At 37.3% G+C, this 23,111-nt stretch overlaps 1 protein-coding gene across 1 annotated transcript; it reads right to left on the bottom strand.

The window, feature by feature from the left end:
* Positions 1–18,877: 18,877 nt before the first annotated feature.
* On the bottom strand, positions 18,878–19,129 carry LOC105090685 (small ribosomal subunit protein eS27-like). The gene has a single exon (XM_010982024.3). The coding sequence runs from the start codon at positions 19,127–19,129 to the stop codon at positions 18,878–18,880; it is 252 nt and encodes an 83-aa protein (XP_010980326.1).
* Positions 19,130–23,111: the final 3,982 nt, after the last annotated feature.

Raw genomic sequence — 23,111 nt, 5'->3', positions numbered from 1 at the left:
CCTAGACTAAGAGAAGGGACAGCAGTGCATAAGACCATTAGCAAGTCCCACGCAGGCTCTACAGTGATGAACACGGAGTTAGGTCGGAACCGGAGCCTAGGTTGACATAAGGGACTGTAGCCCCATTTAAGCACACTAACAGTCCCTTGAAACTTCTGTGGTAATACAAATAGAGTCAGAAAGGAACAGATTCTAGATTAACAGAAAGGACTACAGCTGCAATTAAAACCATTAATAGTCTGAGTACCCTCTGCCGTAATGCAAAGGGAGTTAGTTGGAATGGGATCCTAGGTTAACATAAGGGACTGCAGCTGCATTTAAGCACATTAACAGTCCCAGTTACCCTCTGTGGTAATGCAAATGAAGTAGGACTGGGTGGGAATCTAGACTAACAGAAAGGACTGTAGCTTCATTAACAAGTCCCAGGTAACCTCTGCAGTGATGCAAAGGGAGTGTGGGAATGGGATTCTAGGTTAAAAAAGGAACTGTATCTACATTTAAGCACATTAACAGTCCCCTGCATCCTCATGGTAATGTAAAGGAAATTAGGTGGGGATGGCATCCTAGACTAACAAAAGGGACAGAAGGGCAATTAAACCCACTAATAAGTCCCATGCAGGCTCTGGAGTAATGGAAAGGGAGAGAGATGGGGATGGAATTCTAGGTTAACCTGAGGAACTGTAGCTGTATTTAAGTGCATTAACAGCCCCTCTCTGTGGTAATGCAAATTGTGTAGGAAGGAAATGAATTCTAGACTAACAGGAGGGACTGTAGCTGTAATAAAGCCCATTAACAGTCCCAAGTACCCTCTGCAATCATGCAAAGGGAGTTAGTTGGGGATAGAATCCTATGTTTACATAAGGGACTGTAGCTGCATTGAGGCCTATTAAGTCCCTTGTACAGTCTGTGGCAATGCAAATCATCTCAGAGTGGAATGGATGCTAGACTAACAGAAGTGCCTGTAGCTGCAATCAAGCCCATTAACTGTCCTAAGCATCCTCTGTTGTAATGCAAAGGCAGTTTTGTGGAGATGGGATTCTAGTTTAACCTAAGGAGTCACAGGGATTGCAGTTTTGCACATGAACAATTTCAGCAAATGGCATTAGGTGATTAGCACCTTTCAGATGTAAAGATGATGCAGAGTTCCTGATACAAAAGCCTCATGTCTAATCAATTAGGTTTGTGCACATAAGGTATCCTAGTGCATAGTTCTTAAGTAGTAAGGGTCCCCTGCTGTTATACAAACAGGGTTGAGGTGACTAGTTCACAGGACATGGACAAATGCAATTATAGACTGTTTTTATTGTATAGCATCATGAATATATGGAATTATGCACACCAATAGAAGGGACTTTGGGGAGGATTTGTTCAATAGAAGGGACTTTGGGTAGTCAGAACTCAGAAGAAATGGCAGAGGTAAGGGATATCCTAAACTAATGGGTGGAACCATGGGCAATGAGGATTTTACATATTAATGCAAGATGGTAGGTAGTCTGCACTACCTAGGAGCAATGAAAAGAGGTGGGTCTTAACTGTTAGGCAAGACCATGACCAATAATGATGGCATCAATTAATATTCCAAAGTAACGGACTTTGAGGATGAGCACTTCTGATACAGTGCAAAGAAGTTGCAAAAGACTTGTATAATGAATAATTAGGATTCTATTCATTAATAATTCAAGGCACAGGGTCTAAGGTAGGCAGCACTGCCTCAAGCAATGCAAATGGGATGAAGGGTCATTGATTAATGAGCAAGACAATGTACAATTACAATTTGGTACTTTAATTGTCCAAAAACAGCAGGACTCCCCAGAAGCAGGGCAAAAATAATAGGATGCCTGTGTTTAGTGGACAAGTCTATGACAATTGGGACTGAGCACGTTAGCTGCTGAACAAAAAACTTGGGTTTTCTCTGCCCCCTGCTGAATGCAAAATGGACTGGGATCTAATCCAATGGGCAGAATTATATAGACAATTAGAATTTCACTCAGTGCAAAGAGTTTAGGTGGTCAGCACAGTATATATGCAGTGTCCATATAATTGGGATTGTGACCACTGAAGCAATGACAGAGGTATTGCTTCTCCCTTAAAGGCAAGGGATTGAGATGATGAGTAACTAGAATTATGGACAATAATTGTCTGATATGACTCTCACAATTAAAACTTCCTAACATTAATGCAAAGAGTGCATGGATTCTTTGTTCTACCATGGGACAATGGACAAATAGGATTGTGTACATTAATTGAAAATGGTGACTCAGGTAGTTGGCACTTAAGATCAGCAATGCTAGAGGCAAATAGGGTATTCCAGTATAAAGGATAAGCAATGGACAACTTATCTTTAGCACAGAATCAGTGCAAATTGGACTGGCTTTAGGGAGAAACAGGACTGGGGCTGGGGCTGGGGCAGGGGCTGGGGCAGGGGCTGGGGCTGGGGCAGGGGCTGGGGCTGGGGCTGGGGCTGGGGCTGGGGCTGGGCAGGGGCAGGGGCTGGGGCTGGGGCTGGGGCTGGGGCTGGGGCTGGGGGTTGATGGGACCAGGGCTGGGGAGCAGCTGGGAGCTGTGGCACCAGAGAAAATTGAAATAATGGGCATTAATACTCCAATATAATAAGTTCGAATAGAAGAAGCAAGTCCACAGCAATTCAAGTTTCCTTCAGATAGGTAGTTCATTAGTCAATTGGTGCAGCATTAAGGGTAGAAATAAAGCAAGGCCTGGATCGGAGTGGACCTTCAAATGTTCCTTTTTACATTCAGCGATAAACTTAAATTTTTAATTTACTATTTCCATGCTGTAAGATTCTTCAGAAATCCAAAGGGAAGGAGTTTATTAAGAAAATTTCAAAGTAAAAAGTAAAAACTTTTGAAATGCAGTATTATTTGATTTTGACTACCTAAAGACAAAAATAGTTTAAGCAATTTGTAAAAAAAGAAATTAGAAACTTTAAGGAATTTAAAAGGAACCCCAAAATGAAAACCGATTAAATATAATTGAATTCTACAAATAAGTAAAGCCCCTAAATATATTTCCATTGTAGTCACTTAAAGCTTATATCAAACACTAGCAAACCACATAATCAAACTATAAATGACTGATATCCAAGAAATAAATAGAAATCAAAATCCGACCCCAGCATTAGCCACGGGGTAGGTGTTCCTCTTGAGGAAGACAGGGATTCCTCTTCTGCCACCTGTTGGCCAACGATCATCTGTGATCCATTCTGGTCCTTGCCACGACTCACCGCCATGATCACACTTGGCAGGCATGGAGCACTGCCCCTGGCCACGGTGCAGAAGAGCAGAGGCCGGGGGATTAGTAGACTAGCCTTAGGCCACGGCACCAATGCAGAGGAATGGCGTGCAGTTCAGCCCGCACTGCCTAATATCCAGCACTGCAAGTGGCAATGCTGGAGGGGAGGGAGCAAGTAAGAGGGGAGGGAAGTGGAAAGGTCAAATGTCCTTGGAAAGACCTTGGGTACCACCCAATGGGAGTAGTACAAACGTGGCCGGTCCTGACTGGCTGAATAGAGACGGTAGCGAGGTGCTATGCTAACTCGTCTAATTCCATCCTCCACTAACTGGCTGTGACCAATTCTACCACCCTTTCTGATTGGGTGGGTCATGCAGCAATCCAACACGGCCAATCCCTCCTTTCACTTTTCGCGGCAAAGCCCGCCATCTTTAACAATGCGGCAGGCCCTCCTGGTGCAAAGCCCGCCAAGAATGTAACGGTCAAAAATCCCTGCCATGATGTCCACATCACAAACTGCCATGAAAGCCACATGACAAGGTCAGCCATATTGTCCCTGCGGCAAAACCTGTCAGGAAATGCACACGGCAAAGAGAAAGGCCCGCCATGTTTTAGACTGCGGCAAGTACTTAAGCCGCCATCTTTTACTATGTAACAGAATATTTCCACCGCCATGCTGCACACTGTAACAAAGACACCCATGATGTGGCTTCCCGCCACTGGAACACTGCGGCAAAGTGGGTCCGCCATTTTGAACACTCTAACAAAGCAGAGAGCCATGCTAAGCAATGCTGCAAAGTCAAATTCGCCATTTTGAACCCTGCGCCTAAGTTTTCTCCCTCTCATTTTCCACTAGCCCCTTGTAATATGATACAGGAGGATCCTGTTTTTCCACCTCATGATGCCACAATTCATGCAAAGCTCTTAACAAGCCCCAAATCAACTCATTCAAAATATTTAAATCATGCAATGCATATAATTTCCTCTGTCTGTCCCACTATCCATCTTGCTTCCCTAATTTATATTTAGCACAAACAACTAGCCCTCAGCCCAGCTGGGCAGCAAATCTAAAGTGACCGCCATCTTTCCTTCCCAGCCTGACTAACCCCCTAGCCTAACTGCAAAGTCATCTCCCAGCCAAAGCCGTAGGTCCACTCACACAAAACCAAACGATTAGCAGCAAAATTTTGTAGACATTCCAGACAGTACAACGAACCACAAAACCCAACACTTCTCCATCCATCAAAAAGCCCCGATGGGCGATGAAAAAAAAAATCTAAGCAGGTATCCGCGGCCCCGATGGGCAAGGAAAAAAAAAATTAAAGCAGGTATCCGAGGCCCCGATGGGCAAGGGGAAAAAAATTAAAGCAGGTATCCAAGGCCCCGATGGGCAAAAAAAAATTTGTTTTTAAAAAGCAGGTATCCGTTGCCCCGATGGGCCAGGAGGTTGGGGAGAAAAGGGGGACACAGCAGGTATCCGAGGCCCCGATGGGCTAAGGAGGAAAAAAAGATTAAAAGCAGGTATCCGCGGCCCCGATGGGCAATTAAAAAAAAAAAAAAAAGAATTAAAAAGCAGGTATCCATGGCCCCGTTGGGCAAAAAATACATAAAACAAAAAATATTAAAACCAGGTATCCACAACCCCGATGGGCAAAATATAGAAAAGGAGGGGGAAAAAACTAAACCACAAAAAACACGAGTCAACCAAAAATCATTCCAAAGAAAAACTGCCTTAAAATAGAAAATTGCCTTAAAATATCCCAAATACCTGTAAAATAGTGAGAAGATGTCAAGAAAATAGTAGGAGAAAGTTTAGAATTTTTAAAATATTTTATGAAAATTTGATGGATTTTTTAAAAAGAAATACGCCATAAGGGATGGTTGGGGTGGGGGATGGAAAATGTTCCAGAAAGAACCACACGGGCAAAGAGATCCAATATCAGCAAGCTTCCACCCCGGGAAAAGAAGAAATATGGCGGTCGCAGCAAAGTGCAGCGCTTTAAGAAGTGAGAGGGAGGGGACTGGGAGAGGAGGGAGTAGAAGAGGAGTGGCCTAGAAGATTGAAAGCCAGACATATTTGTAGTTTAGCCGGCTCAAAATTTACCCAGTAACAAGAAAAAAAGGAGATTTCAAGATAACAGCAGCATATTAAAAAGAACATTAGACTGGAAGTAGGCTCCATTTCTGGTCTAAGAGCCACAACTTCAAAGGGTTTTCAATGGCTTCTCATCTATAAAATAGGGACGTTGAGTAAATCAAATTAGATAACTGATGCTAAAATTTCCCACAAACAGTATAGCAAATGAAAAGGTTTTAGTTTAGTCTGGTCTTGAAATGAGAGGAAGAGGAAGGTAGAGCTTTGATATGTTAATAAAGCATCTAAATACCTCATTTAGCCACAATGTATAACTCCCTCACCAAACTTCTGAACCAAAGAAGCTAGGAAGGGGCAATACTTTAAGGTTAGAACCCTCTTTAAGGGACTTTCCCTTCCATTATCTAATGTGATAGTGAAGGTTTATTCGAAACAGAGAGCCATAAAAGGTTACAAGACGTGCTTGAAGTCGAACGCCATGATTCTGAGTCACTGTTTTCTACTCGGGCACTCTGCCTTTGCAAGGCCCCTAGCCATAGAAGACTGGAAGTGCTTGTAAGTTAATTGGCAAACAAGAGAGAGGAAGGAAAAAGACACTTCACTGAATGCCGATTTAGCCCCTAAATAATCGATATTATTCGTTTGTAATTTTTAAACTGTGAAACCTTCATCTTTAGTATTTTTGTACTTCTTCCGTGAATCTGATGACCCTGACATTGAACCAATCATGAGTACAGTAGTGAAGTTCACCCACTGGCAGTAACTGCTAGGAAAAAGCTCACATAAAACCCAAAGCTGCCCCCAGAGAACTGGCTATTTCAGTGAGAAGCAATTAATTTCATAAACTGTCCTATATTGTTTATCAGAGAAACAATAGAGAACCTGAGGGAGACCATGGAAATTGAGTATTACACACAACTCACAGAAACTCAAAGGATACATTGCCCTCCCATTGGCTGAACAGGAAAGTGTAACTATTAACCCAAGTACTATCAGGTAAGCATGCCCTCCAGTCTCCAGATAAGTACTAAAGTATGCAAAATCTTTTTCCTTAAAGGACACAGTCCATCTTCTAAGTGCCCTTGGTTCACACAAAGAAGTAATCTGACGTGTCATTCCAAATGAGGGATATTGCATTGTAAAAGTAATATGTTTGACAAGACAATGTTTAATATAAAAAGAATCTAATAACAGAATTTCAGTCTGGAAAATACTTTTCCATAAGACCCTTCATGAACACCCAAAAATTAAACTATGAAGCAAACCCCTACAAACAAGATCTGCTATGCTCTCCAGATTTGGGAGATTAATTTGGGAGATTAAATGGGATTTAAATATATGTGTATATTTTTATATATTATATATAATATGTTATATATTCTATATTCTATATAATGTATTATATTATATATTATGTTTATATATTATATACAATATATTTATATACAATATTTATATATTGTATATAATATATGCAATATTATTGTATGTAATATATATTTATATATTTTATATATATATATATTCCTGAAAGTCTTCAAATTAAGATTTCACCCTAATTTAAGTTCACAAGTTTCTTATGAAGCAAATAGAGGAAAGAGGAATCTTTCATTGTGTAGAGTAGTAAATTGAGATTAAGAGATGTTGATTTCTTTGCTTTTGGTTTAAAAGCTAGTGGCAGCAAGAGGAACTGGTAGTAAAGGTCCTTGGACTCAGATAATTTTGGTTGCACTTTAGTGAAATATCTCTGTTGGCAAGACTGCCTTGCATATCAAATCTCTCTAGTGAGAATTGTGGGGTTTGAATGGAATTTAATATTACTGTAATGTCATGTATGACTGAAGCATTATACTGTACACCAGAAATTGACATAACATTGTAAACTGACTATACCTCAATAAAAATTTTTTAAATTACTGTAATGATTATGGTATATTTGAAAAATAACAATCGTACTTGTTTACTGCCTTTTAAGGCAGTAGCTACAACCACTTTTATATCATTCAGTCATCAGAAAAAAATGATTATATAAGCAGTTGTTATATAACACCTGTGATCTCAGCCTTGGCTAACCAACAGGACCTAAAAAGTAACTCAGCTATCACCAGCAGCAACACTATCAGGACCAGTCTTAAACTCTTTCTCTATAGCCTACAAAGTAACAGTATCATCTGGAATATAACCCCACTTTAGAATTTAACCTGTTTCAGTTCATTGTGTCTTTAGCACAGGATACCAATTATTAGGGTGGCTAGGCCTGTCCAATATAGCTCTGTCCAATAGAATTTTCTACAGTTGTGGAACTGTTCTATACTCTTTAGACCTTGGGTTAGGGAAATTTTTCTTAAACAAGAAGCAAAGAGCATCGACTACAAAAGACTGATAAATTTGACTTTTTGAAATCAAAAGCTTTTGTTTCACAGAAACACCTTAAAAGGTAAAAAGACAAATTATAAACTGGTTGCCTTGGGATTCTGAAACCAGGCCCTGGTTCCAGGAACGTGACCAAGCTAGCAGATCACTCCCATTGGCTGTCCATAGTAATCTTTCATGGGATCAGGTAAGATTCGGCCCCCAAAATGGTGCTGACATGCTCATTTGGGGTGAATTTCACTCACGTCAAGCACAGGACATTTTCAGGCTCGAGGCTACCAAGGTCCACTGCCAAGACTCAGGCTAAAATAACTACAGAGGATACAGATTCCAAACAGCCATTGCATTGGAAGTAGTAACAATGTTGCTACCTTTTGCTCATACCTTTTGCTCCTCGGAGATATGAAATTACCCAGGTATAGGACACTTGAGAATAAAGAACACGAAGAAATGTATTCTAGGCCTAAAAAGGAAGATTTGGTACTCAGACATTATGGAGAATTTCCACATGAATTGTTAAATAAATAAAAATATAAGTACATTTTCTCTACCCATCATTCTGAATCTTCATTGCTAAATTACTACACCTCCCATGGGCCCATGACATTTATAATATATTGTAATCAGATTACCTATATAGAAAGGGACTCCCCTGAAATATTTGTCTAGGGCCCAGCATGCCCTGCAGCAGCTCTGCTCTGTCCTGTTTATCAACTTCAGGCTTTACTCATCCCTTTTCTGCCACCTCCCCCCCCACCAACTTCAGCCCTCAGTCATCCATTTTGCTTTCTTGCTTTCACAGCCTGACTTTGCCTTCACTTCTGCTTAGCTTCATTTTATAAATCTGTTGGGATCACAAGTACAGAAACTGAGACACTAGAAGGAAAAGTGACTTGCTGAGAGTCAATTAGCTGGTCAGAGTTGGACCGAAATGGGATGTCACAGGCATGTTTTCTGTGGCTATACTTTAGTGGTGTCCACATCCTCTACTTTGGACTCCCAAACACATGACATACAACAGGAATTATATGAGGGAAGGGAATCAAGTCCTCTTTTTAAAAGACTCTCACTACTCTTAATTCTAGGCTTGTCATTTTGTTAACTTACACTTCCTCTCCTCTGCTCTAACAGTTCAAAAAAAAGGTCAGGAACTACCTGATTTAGCCACCAGATGGCAGCATGAAACAATCAAAGAAACACTGAGCCAGCTGGGGGGAAAGGAGCCAACTTCTTATACTGAGCCAAAGATCTGAGTTGAAGCAGAAAACATCTTATTTGCACATGTTCAGTATCAGAAGAAAGAGTGAAAGAAAAGTACTTAACTCCCTCTAATCTGAACAGCCCTCCTTAGCGGGAGTTTGTCCTTGGCTTCAACCCAATGCCCTTTTTTTTTTTTAATGTTCACCTTAAAATGTACTGTTAATTAACAAAAATCAAGGTAATTAATGCCTTTTTTGTACACACACATTCAATAACACAAGTATATCTTGATACACCATTTGTCTAATGTAAATTATCTATTGATGTCTACATGATTACATTTTATTTGGATTTAAAAAGACATTCAGATTGATTTAACAGATAAAATTATAAGTTAATTAAATGATCATATCAAACAGTATGTTAGAATGACCTTAACTAATGTACACTTTAGATAATATTCTCCAATGTCATTAATCATTACACGTCCAAATTAAATCATTCTAATAAATGACTAACAAATATTTCAGACTAATCACAGTGTTATATATTGTTAAATTGCTTGTGCCATAAATTGCTAAGTGTAGTGTCAGGCAGGCAATTACAACTTTGCCCTCCTATTTCTCCCTCTCTTAAGGTAACATAACATTCTCATGTTTACTTAATTTTATTCTTGTAATGTTGTAGGTTCTTTTCCTTGCAAGAGGGAAAAAACATTCTTACTACTTAGGTCTCTCATCAGAGAAATTAAAGTTTTTTAAGACAATTTTACATTTTTAAATAGCATTAAATAAAACAGTAAAGTGAGCAGGTATAAATTTAAAAAAAAACTAAGTAGTATTCCCAATGCCTTTTAAATGAGGACTTTGCTAAGGCATTCAGAGTTGAATTAGCAGGCTGATGGGGGCACTCCAAGCCATCATTGGTGAAAAGCAGTTAAAGGAACCAGGGCATGTTATGGAGAAGAGAATACCTGGGGAAGGGCTCTTTACTACTCATAAGGACTGTCTGCAGTAGGAGAAAGGTATGATTAGTCTTGTTGTGTATAGCTCTTTATAAATAAGGATGTCTGAATACTTTGAGGCATCCAAAGATAAAATAGACTACCTTTAGAACTGGTAAGATGCCAATCCCTAAAGGTATACAAGCCAATGGTGGATTTTGTTGGGATGCTATGGAGAGAATCATCAGATAGAAAAGTTGGGTCATATGCCCTGTAAGGATGTTCTAACTAGCTTAAGATCGTATTAACTTCATCAGAGTATTTGGGATGTTCCTCTAATCTTGCCCCACCACATACACACCACTTATGGTGTCCTTCAAGGGTCAGTCAGGATGTTGGGAGAGGTTTTTATGTTTATCAAAAAAGAACATGCAGTTACACATGTCAAAACTCAGTGAGTGTATACTTAATAATTGTTCATTTCATTGTATGTATACCTTACATCACAGTTTAAAATACTAGAAGAAGGAATATTGAGCTCTGTTAATGATATACACATGGAAGTGTCAGAAGGTTTATGGAAGTCTGCAATTTACTTTGAAATGCATCAGAGAATAAGATGAGTTAATGAATTGATAGAAATATTCATAGATAAATGGTTATCTGATTAACAAGTATAATAACCTGTCAATGGTAAAATCTATGTGGTAGGTCTTCACTGTATTCTTTCATCTTTACTGCATGATTGAAAGTTTTCATAATCAAAATGAAGTGTTGGAGGAGGATGACATTACTGAGAATGAAGGAGAGGAAGCTTCAAGGATTCATCCATCCACTTAAGCAACCATTAGGCTGGGAAAAAAAACTGTCATAATCAACTTTTTCAGAACTCTGGAATCTAATTTAAAAAAACAACTTAGAGTAACTAAATGAGTGTTTACTGAAGAAAGCCTGCCTTAAAAATTCAGTAAGAGAACATTATGGCATTTTTAATTACCCACCTACCACTCCTCATTTCTCAGCTGGGCATCTGCTGTGGGGATGGCAGCCTACACACCTATTATGGCTTTCTTGTGTCAGTCAGAGGGGAGAAAATAGACCTTGTTTTATAATTTTAAAAAAGACATTACTATAGCCTTACAGAAATAAGACCTTATATTTAGTTTTGTAAGGTTTATAATAAGAGGTTACTATTATTACATAATAAATGATTACTATAATTACATAATAATAAGTAATAATTGTGATCAATTGAAGGCCAAAAATTTGGATAACCCAGAATATCCATCAACTGACGGATGGATAAACAAAATGTGGTATATCCATACAATGGAATGTTATTCAATAATAAAAAGTATGAAGTACTAAGACATGCTACAAAAACCTCAGAAACGTTATACTAATTCAAAGAAGCCACACACAGAGAAAAAGGAACCCTCCTACATTGTTGGTGGGAATGTGACTTGGTACAGTTACTATGGAGGACAGTATGGAGGTTCCTTAAAAAACTAAAAATAGACTTACCATATGATCCAGCAATCTCACTCCTGGGCATATATCTGGAGAAAAATATAATTTGAAAATGCACCTCAGTGTTCATAGCAGCACTATTTACAGTAGCCAAGACATGGAAACAACCTAAATTCCATCAACAGATGACTGGATAAAGAAAATGTGGCATATATAATACATATATATATAATGGAATATTACTCAGCCATAAAAAGACTGAAATAATGCTATTTGCAGCAGCATGGATGGACCTACATACTCTCATATTGAGTGAAGTAACTCAGACAGAGAAAGAAAAATATGACATCACTTTTATGTGGAATCTAAAAAAAAAGATACATATTCTATTTACAAACCAAAAATAGACTCACTGACATAGAAAACAAGCTATGGTTAACAAAGGAGAAAGGGCAGGGAGGGATAAATTAGGGGTTGAGAATTACCAGACACATATTACTATATGTAAAATATATAAACAACAAAGACCTATGTATAGCATAGGGAATTGTATTCAATTTCTTATAATGACATATAATGGAAAGGAATCTGAAAAGAAAAAATATAATGGAAAAGAATCTGAAAAGAAAAAATATATATGTATGCATATGGATAACTGAATCACTTTGCTGTACACTTAAAACTAACACTGTAAATCAACTACACTTCAATAAATTTTTTTTTAAAAAAACAAAGAAACCACACACACAAAAGTGACATAGCGTAATTTTACTTATATGAAATATCTAGACAAAGCAAATCTATAGAATCAGAAAGAAGATTAATAGTTGCCAGGGGCTGGGGAGAGGGGGAATGGAATGGGGAGGGCTGCTTAATGAGACAGGTTATTTTGAGAGGTCATGAAAATGTTCTAGAATTAGTGGCGATAATTGCACAACATCTGAATATACTAAATGTCACTGAATTGTATACTTGAATATTGTTAAAATGGTAAATTTTACATTATGTTTATTTTATCACAATTTTAAATAAGAAAATTTGGGAGGAAGGGGTCGGGGGGAGGTCATGGAGATATTGGAGCCTTGAGCTACCATGTAAAAAGTCTGACTACCCTGATAGAGAGAGAGGCCCAGCAGCTTCCAGCCACTCCAGCTACCTCAGCTAATGTACCAAATCAGTAATTAAATCTATCTTGGATTTTTTTAACCCTAGTCAAGCTTCTAGTTGAAGATGTCTGGGTGACTCCAGATAATGCCACATAAATCAGAATTTCCCAACTGAGCTCAGTCAACCCACAGAATCATTAGATATAATAAATTGTTGATGTTTTAGGCCAAAAAAATAGTAACATAAGTATAGTCTCAGGTGATTCTGTAGCACATCAAAATTTACTCCATCAAAAAGGATGAGATAAGAAGAGACTGCAGGTCACCTCCTAGAAAGGAATTAGTAAAATAGCTTAACTTTGTATAAGATAATCTACCAGAATTTGACCTGGCCCCAATTCTGAATACCTTAGGCAATCAGAGGTAAAAGAAGAATAGCTATACTTGGAACTCAGAGCCACATATGATTTCTTTCTTATCACCCCTCAGATTAATCCTATTCAAATTGGGATATTTGACTGTTTCACATAGAGTTATTTTTTTCTGGTTGATATCAACCAATCTAATGGCTTTCTTAGGTCAGCAGTTCTCAAAAAGTGATAGGTCCAGCAAACCAGCAGCATCAGAATCACTTCAAGTTGTTCGTTTGTGTTGCCTTCCTTCTCTGCAGTGACAATATTTTGAGCACTTATTCCATACCAAAGCTTTAAATATATTATTTCATTTGATCTTTATAAAAGGCATTATAGGTCATCTTCATCATACAGATGCAGAAATTAATCTCAGAGATGTAAAGTGACCTGCCCAGGGTCCCACAAGCTAGGAACGAGAAGAGCTGATATTTGAAGTTGGTCTGTCTTGATGCCAGAGTCTATGATAAAAGCACTACTTTATATTGTCTCTAAAAAAAATAAATTAATTAAATAAATAAAAAAACCTGTCTCATGGGTGCCAACCACACCAAACTACCACATGAGTCCCTACTGTGGATCTTAAGTCAGGAAGGAAAAGAGGCAGCATAAGAGCTTAAATTCAGAGTCGTCAACTCTATCTGTTTAAAGCCTAACTCTATCCTAGGTTGTCTAAGAATGCTTCTTTAGAGGCCCAAATCAGAATTAATCTCTGATTTTCTCATACTCCTATAAATTTTGTAACATGTGACAAAACCATCCTAGTTTAACCCTCTGACCCTTTGAGATATTTTTTAATTGAAGTATATTTGATTTACAATGTTGTGTTAGTTTCAGGTGTACAGCAAAGTGGTTTAATTATAGGTATACATATTTATTATTTTTCAGATTCTTTTTCATTATAGGTTATTACAAGATATTGGGTTTAGTTCCCTGTGCTATACAGTAGGTCTTTGTTGAGGAGATTTAAAGTACTGTACGCTCTATATGACAACTCAGTGTAACAGAAAACAAGTGTTATATAAAATTGCTTAAAAAATGCTTTCTCCCTGCCAAATGAAGCTTTCCTTTTACGCTTCCAAAATTCCTATGCACTGTCATCTTGCAAGAAAGTTCAGTGTGAGAACAGCATGGTTTCCTTTTATCTCAGTGAAGATTTTCCTTATGCAAAATGTGAAGGCTCCTAGGCAGTTATTTTCAACCAATGGCATTCTTTCAGGCCTTGTTCTCCAAACTTCTACAGCAAAAATAGTGTAGTTCTATTATATGTTGTTGTCAGAGAACAGATAGCAAGGTAGAGAGAAATGAGCAAGAACACAGCATGTTGTCCAGAAATGAAGATCAACCATACCTACTGCAAATCACCAAGTGAGCTAGAGTGAACTTTGGTGCAAAGAGAAACCTGTAGGTTTTAAAACAGGAAATGCAGAAGTGACATCATCAAAAATGATAAAGTAGGAGATACCAGCCTTCATCCCCCGACCAAAAAAAAAAAAAAAATTTACAGCCATCCATGAAGGAAAATATCCCTGGGAGGACTCAAGAATCCACTTAAGAACCTACACCAACACATAGGAGCAAAACATGGAGAATAATCACACAGAAAGGGTCACTATGGGGATCAGCTTAGCTGAGATGTCTGGAGAGAGCTAGGAAGAAAGAAGAAGGGTGGGGGCTATCAGAATCAGTCACATGGCAAGTACTATTACAATCTTCAGTGGCCTGCTCTGGGGAGTACTCCATCAGCTTTGGCCTCTGAGGACCTCAACAGCCCCTGTGAGAGTCATGAATTCCTTGCAGCTTTCACAGTGGAGGACCCTGCAGTGTTTGTCAGTGCAGACTATAGCAGCGTGCTCTGCAGGTGACACTCACAGCTTTCACCACTGAGGTAAACCAACAATCATCACTGTCACAGACCCCCCAGAAAGGGACATGCTGCTGCATACCCTCATAAGTAGCTGCTGTTGTACTACCCCAGGACAAAGTCTGCCCTTCTCATCCCCATGCATTCTCCAGACCCCAAGGCATGGTTACTCTGCATGCACTTGCACTTCAGAACATGCCCGTGTTTAGAGCACTGAAGCCACGTCTGTTGCAGGCTAGCCAGCACCCTAGACCCCAGAGCCACTATTACTTCATGAATGCCTGCACTTCAGACCCCTGCTCCGAGGCTGCTCCATAGGTGCATAAACACCAGATCAGTACCACCACCACAAGGGTACCTATGAGCTGGACTTCATGCTGAGAGGAATTCCCTAAGCCATGACATCTCCCATGGGATAAAAAGATATCAGGAAGTCCCCAGCAACCTTTGACACTGAAGACACCCAAAATGTTCACCACCCCTGTGGATCCCCACAAACTTGACCATTGAAGACACCTTCAATCTTTTCTGAAACTGGCCTCAGCTGACAGAGGTGTATGGAGACTGCACCTCTGAACTGTTCCTGGAACCAGATCCATGAAACTCCACTCAGCCAGAGTCCTGACATCCACCAGCTGGTGAAGGCCTTTCCCTAACAAAATCAGTCCATAAAGTCTGGAAGAGGTAACTGCTCCATGAAAGGCACAGACATTGAAGCAAGGCTATGAGAAACAACAACAACAACAACAACAACAACAACAACAACAACAACAACAACAACAAATCAAGGAGACATGACACCACCAAAAAATACAACAATCTTCCAGTAACCAATTCCAAAGAAATAGAGATCTACAAATTGCCAGACAAAGAATTCAAAATAATTATCATTTGAAATTATCCAGAGGAGAAAAAATTTTAAAAGAATGAAAAATAGTAAAGAAAGCCTTTGTGAATTATGGGACAATGTAAGGTGAAACAAAATTAACATTATTGGAGTCTCAGAAGAAAGAGAGAGACAAAAGGGGGTAGAAAGCTTATTTTTAAAAATAATGGATGAAAACTTCCCAAATTTGGGGATAGATATGGAAATCAGGTACATAAAGCTCATAATTTCCAGTACAGATTCAACCCAAAGAGGACTTCAATGAGACACATTAAAATAAAATTTTCAAAAATCAAAGTCAAAAAGACAAATTTCCTGAAAGCAGTAGAGAAAAAAAAAAAAAAAACTTATCTCATACAAGGGAATCCCCATAAGGCTATCAATAGATTTCTCAGCAGAAATTCTGCAGACCAGGAGAGAATGGGATGACATATTCAAAGTGCTGAAAGAAAAACTGCAAACCAGTAATTTACTCAGCAAAGCTGTCCTTCACAAATGAAGGATAGTCTTACCCAAACAAACAAAAGGTACAGGAGTGCATCACCACTAAACCTTCTTCATAAGAAATATTAAAAGGAGCTCTTCAAGCTAAAATGAATGAATGCTAACAACATAAAAGTATAAAACTCATTGGTAGAGGTAAGTATGTAAGTAAAATTCAAAAGACTAAAATTTTAAGTGGGGTAAAAAGATTAAAAGGTGAAAATATGAGAAATAACTATAGCCACAATAATTTTTTAATGCACATACAATATAAAAACACTAGAAATCAACAAGAGCAGGAAAGCCAGAAAATTCACAAATATGCGGAAATTAAACAATACATTCCTGAACAATCAATGGGTCAGAGAAGAAATCAAAAAAGAAAATTTTTTAAAAACCTTGAGACAAATGAAAATGAAAATGCAACATACCAAAATTTATAGAATACCAAAAAAGCAGTTTTAAGAAGGAAGTTTATAGCAATAAAAAGCCTACATTAAGAAAAAAGAAAGATTTCAAATAAACAACCTAACTTTACATCTCATGACACTAGAAAAAGAAGAAAAAAATTAAGACCAAAGTCAGCAAAAGGAAGAAAATAAAAATCAGAGCAGAAATAAAGACTATAAAAACAATCAAAAAGATCAGTGAAACTAAGAGCAGTATTTTTTGAAAGATAAACAGAATTGACAAAACTTTAGCTAGACTAACTAAAAAAACCTAGAGAGGACTCAAGTAAATAAAATCAGAAATGAAAGAGGAAATATTACAACTGATATCACAGAAATACAAAAGACCATAAGAGATTATTGTGAACAGCTGTATGTCAGCAAGCTGTATAACCTAGAAAAATGGATACATTCCTAGAAACATAGAACATACTAAGACTAAATCATGAAGAAATAGAAAATTTTAATAGAACTAAAACTAGCTAGGACATTGAATCGGTAATCAAAAGTCTCCTAAGAACAAGACCAAATAACTTCATTGGTGAATTTTACAAAACACTTAAAGAATTAATGCTAGTCCTCAGCCTCTTCCAAAAATTGAAGAGGAGGGAACACTTCCAAACTCATTATACAAGACCAGCATTACACTGATACCAAAGCCAGACAAGGACACTACAAGGAAAGAAAATTACAGGCCGATATTCTTAATGAACATAGATGTAACAATACTCAACAAAATACTAGCAAATCAAATTTAATAACATATTAAAAGGATCATACACAATGATCAAGTAGGATTTATCACTGGGATGCAAGGATGATTCAACATAAGCAAATTCATGAATGTGATTATACCACATAAAAAGAATGAAGGATCAAAATCACAATCATCTCAATAGATGCAAGGAAAGCATTTGACAAAGTTCCACACTCTTTCATGATTAAAAACTTTCAACAAAGTAGATATAAGAGAAATTTAGCACAATAAAGGCCATGTATGAAATACTCACAGCTAACATCATACTCAATGGTAAAACACTGATAGCTTTTCCCCTAAGATCTAGAACAAGGAAAGGATGCGTACTCTCACCACTTCCATTTAACATAGTACTGAAAGTCCTAGTCAGAACAATTAGGCAAAAAATAAAAAGGTATCCAAGTTAGGAAGAAAGAATAAAATTATCTTATCTCTTTTTGAAGATGACATGATCTTATATATTGAAAACTCTAAAGACTGGTGGAACTAATAAACAAATTAAGTAAAGTTGCAGTATACAAAATCAACATACAAAAAATTAGTTGCATTTTTATACAATAGCAAAAACTATTTGAAAGAGAAATTTTAAATGTAATCCCATTTACAATAGCATTAAAAACAATAATTAATAGGAATAAGTTTAACCAGGAAAGTGTAAGACCTGTATGTCAAAAACTACATGACATGGATGAAAGAAATTGAAAAAGATACAAATAAGTGAAAAGATATCCCATTGTCTTAGACTGAAAAAATTAATATTGTTGAAATGCACACACTATCCAAAGTGAGCTATGGATTCAATGCAATCCCAGTCAAAAATTCCGATAGCATTTTTCACAGAAATAGAAAAAAAATTCTACAATTTGTGTGGAACCACAAATGACCCTAAATAGCCAAAGTAATCTTGAGAAAGAAGAACAAAGTTGGAGGCATGACAATTTCTTATTTCAAACTATATTGCTACCATAGTCCCACAGTATAGTACTGACATAAAAATAGACACATAGACTAACAGAACAGAGTAGAAAACTCAGAAATAAACCCAAGACTATTTGACCAACTAATCTTTGACAAGGGGCCAAGAATATACAAAGAAGAAAATAAAGTCTTTTCAGTAAATAGTATTGGGGGAATTGAATATCCACACACAAAAGAATGAAGCTGGACCATTTACAAAATTAACTCAAAATGGGTTAAAGACTTAAATATAAGATTAGAATAAAATCTCCTAGAAGAAAACAGGGAAAGAGCTCCTTGACATTGTTCTTGGCAATTTCTTTAACACCAAAAGCATAGACAATTAAGATAATAAACAAGTGAGACTACATCAAAATAAAAAGCTCTGCACAGCAAAGGAAACAAGTGAGACTACATCAAAATAAAAAGCTCTGCACAGCACAGCAAAGGAATGCAAAATGGCAACCCTTGGAAGGGGAGAAAATATTTGCAAACCATATATCAGAGAAGAGGTTAATATCCAAAATATATAAGGAACTCATACAGCTTAGCCAAAAAACACAAAGAATCTGATTTTTTTTTATCCAAAATATGTTTGCTGGGATGGTTTCCCATTCATCTTGATTCAGGGTGATTTAGTGCTGCTTCTGTCTAAAGAAGCATCCTTCTGCAAGCCTTGCTTTTCTTCCTGTAGGCTGGCAAAGGACAGTAGAGCAACCAACACACAAAACTACTGTTTGTGCATGGCTAAAGACGGTGGTGACTTTACAGCATCCTGGGCACTCCACATCCATGAAGTAGGAGTTGGGGCTCTGCACCAGGCGCTTCTTCTTGTGTTTCCTCTTCTCTTCTGGAGAGGGATAAAGGAGATCCTTTACCAGAGGCATGTTCTCGTGGGGAGGTAGTCACTGCCAGAAAGACAAGAATCTGAATTTTTAAATGGGCAAAGGACATGAACGGACATTTTTCCAAAGGAGATATAAAGGCAACCAACAGATATATAAGGAGGTGATTAGCATCATTAATCATCAGGGAAATGCAAATCAAAACCACAATGAGATATTACCTTACACCTGCTAGGATGACTATTTTCAAAAAGATAAAAGATAGATGCTGGCGAGGATGTGGAGAAAAGGGAATCCTTGAACACTGCTCATGGGAATGTATTGTTATAACCATTATGGAAAATAGTATGGAGTTTCCACAAAAAATTAAAAATAGAATTACGATATTATCCTGTAATCATACTTTTGGGTATATACACAAAGGAAATCAAATCTGTTTCTTGAAGAGAATATCTGCACTCACATATTCATTGCAGCATCATTCACATAGCCAAGATATTAAAAACAACCTAAGTGTCCACCAACAGATGAATGGGTAAAGAAAACTATATATACATATACATCATTCAGCCATAAAAAGAGAGAAATCTTGCCATTTGCAACAACATGGATGAACCTGGAAGGCCAAGTAAAATAAGCTGACAGAGAAAGACAAATACTGTATGGTATCACTTATATGTGAATTAAAAAAAAAGTCAAACTCGTTGAAACAGGTGGTAGAATGGTGGTTGTCAGTGGCTGGAGCAGTGGGGGAAATGAGGAGATGCTGGTCTAAGGGTACAAACTTTCAGTTGTAAGATGAGTATATTCTGAGGATCTAATTTACAACATGATGATTATAGTTAATAATAATATATTGTATACCTGAAATTTGTTAAGAGTAGATCTTAAGCATTCTCATCCCCCACCCAGCCAAAAAAATGGTAACTGTGAAATGATAGAAACATTAATTAACTTAATTGTGGTAGTCATTTCACAGTGTTTGCATATATAAAATCATCATCTTGGACACTTCAAATATATACAATTTTATTTGTCAATTATGCCTCAGTAGAGCTGGATAAAATAAAATAAAATAAAGTAAAGTAAAGTAAAGTAAAGTAAAGTAAAGTAAAGTAAAGTAAAGTAAAGTAAAGTAAAGTAAAATAAAATATGGATGCATTATATTTTTAAAAAAACACCCAGATATCTACACTGGTGTGTGTGTGTGTGTGTGTGTGTGTGTGTGTATTTGTGTCTAGGTAGACAGAGTCAAGCAACTGTATATTAGCATAGTTTTGGAATTCTAGGGCCCTAAGATCAAGGCACTAAGAGAGAAAGAAAGTGGGCACAAAATTAAGCATCTTATCAATGTTTGAAAGTCAAGCCTGCCCAAAAGCTACCTGTCCCTAGCATCCTTTTCACTCCAGAATCAAGAAGAAGCAGAGACAGGATATACAATTGTGAAGAGAATTGAAGGCTGAGGCAAAGTCAGAACTATGAATATTGACTTCTCACCCTTGTTTTCATGTCATTACTTCAGGATTTAAGAATTCCAGATACGTTCATCAAACCATGAAATACTTGGCTTTCAGTGGACTTAAAAACACTTTATGTAGGGAAAAGTGCATCAGAAAGATGTAGTATCACAAAGGTAGTGAGTAGGGAACTTGACCCACTCTAGGGACTTCTTTCCCTATCTACTGGGGCTCCTGTCTTCTGCCTAATAGGACTCCAGATGCCCATTCAAATCCCGTGCCCATTTCAAATCCTGTCTTTAAATAAACACACAATTTTAGCATTAGCCTCCTGATCACAGGATACTCCAGGTCCCTGAAAGCTAGCCCAAGTCTAAACCCAGTAGGCAAACCTAAACAACTCTTCCAATGAAGCTCTGGTTAAATCTTGTACACCAAAGAGTATTTGCTCATTAACCAAATGGCGACAAAGGTATACTCTCTCATGCAAAGGTCCTTTCCCATTTTCAAAAGAAGCAAAACCAAGACCATTTGGAAGCCTCAAAGACAGGTACACATTGTTCAAGCCTTGTGCACCTTTCCTTGGTAGCTTACTTACTTCTCCTTTTCACTGATCTTTAGCATCATTCATTAAACCCGTCCTTAATTTCAAGAGTACCTGTTCTGCTCAGAATTGAGTGGACACAACAGTTAAATGACTTTTTCATACCAAAATTTTAATTTTGAGATCATTATAAATTGATTGACATTCAGTTATGGGAACTAATACAGAGACAGACCATGTACCATTTACCCAGTTTCACTAAATGGTAACATCTTGCAAAACTATGGTGTACTATCACAACTAGAAACTGACATTGACATAGTCAAAATACAAAATATTTTCAACACCTGAAGGATAGCTCCTGTTGTCCTTTTCTATCCACAGCCACCTCCCTATCCCCCACCCCACCCCTACATACACACCATGAGCCCTGTTAACCACTAATCTGTTCTACATCTCTATAATTTTGTCATTTCAAGAATGTTATATAGGGGTGGGAGGATGGGTGAAATGGGTGAAATGGGTGAAGGGGATGAAGAGGTAGGAACTACCAGTTATAAAAATAAATATGTCACAGGGATATAATGTACAGCACAGGGAATACAGTCAATAATATTGTGATAACTTTATATGGTGCATAGTGTATGATAATATCGAATCATGGTGTTGTGCACCTGAAATTAATATATTGTAAGTCAACTATACTTCAATTTAAAAAAGTATGTTATGTAAATGGAGTCATACAGCATGTAACTTTTGGGAATTGGCTCTTTTCATTCAGCATAATTCAGTGGAAATTCATCCAAGTTGTCATATGTATTGATAGTTCAGTATTTTTTATTGCTGAGTAGTGTTCCATGTTATGGATGTATCACAGTTTGTTTAGCCATTCATCTGCTGAAATATATCAGAATTGTTTACAACTTTTGGCTATTATGGATAAAGATGTTATGAACATTTGGGTACAGGGTTTTGTGTATGACCATGAGTTCTTATTTCTCTGGGATAAATGCCCATGAATTCATTTGCTAGGCCATATGGTAGTTGCATGTTTAGTCTATAAGAAGATGCCAAACTTTTCCAGAGTGGATTACCATTTTACATTCCAACTGCAATATATGAGTGATTCCATTTCTCTGGCCCCTCATTAACATTTGATGTTGCCACTATTTTTTATCTTAGGTATGCTGGTAGGTATATAGTGGTATTTCTTTGTGGTTTTAGTTTACATTTCACAACTGGCTAATGATGCTCAACATCTTTACATGAACTTATTTGCCATCTGTATAGCCACTGCAGTGAAATGTCTCTTCAAGAATTTTGTCTATTATCTAATTAGGTGTTTGGGTTGGGGTTTCTTTTTGTTGTTGTTCATTTATGTGGTTTTACTATTGAGTTGTGAGAGTTACTTATATATTCTAGATACTAGTCCTTTGTGAGATGTAATTTGCAAATATTTTCTTCTGATCTGTTGTGTGTTTTCTCTACAGGGTCTTTTTGCAGAACAAAAGTTTTAAAATTTTATGTGGCATAACATTTTTTAGTTTTATAGTTTTTATAGATTTTTTAATAGATTTTTTATAGATCATACTTTTGGTATCAAATATACTAACTTTTTGCCTCACCCTAGATGCCAAAGATTTTCCCTTATGTTTTTCTAAAAGTTACATAGTATTGCACATTACAATTAACTCTGTAATCCATTTTGAGTTAATTTTTGTAAAAGATATGAGACTCAGGCAAAGGTTCATTTTTTGGCCTATTCATGTTTAGTTGTTCCACTAGCATGTTTTTAAATGGTTATCCTTACCCCATTGAGTTGTTTTTGCAACTTCAATAAAAACCAATTGGGCATATTTGTGTGTACCTATTTCTGGGTTCTCTATTCTCTTCCATTGATCTGTGTGTCTATCCCTCTGCCAATACCATGCTGTTTTGATTATTCTAGATATATAGTAGACTTACATTAAATAGCATAATTACTTGTAATCTATTATTTTTCAAGGTTGTTTTAGGTAGCCTA

The sequence above is a fragment of the Camelus dromedarius genome, chromosome X (assembly GCF_036321535.1).
Source record: "Camelus dromedarius isolate mCamDro1 chromosome X, mCamDro1.pat, whole genome shotgun sequence".
Taxonomy (NCBI): domain Eukaryota; kingdom Metazoa; phylum Chordata; class Mammalia; order Artiodactyla; family Camelidae; genus Camelus; species Camelus dromedarius.
This window is presented reverse-complemented; position numbering and strand designations above follow the sequence as displayed.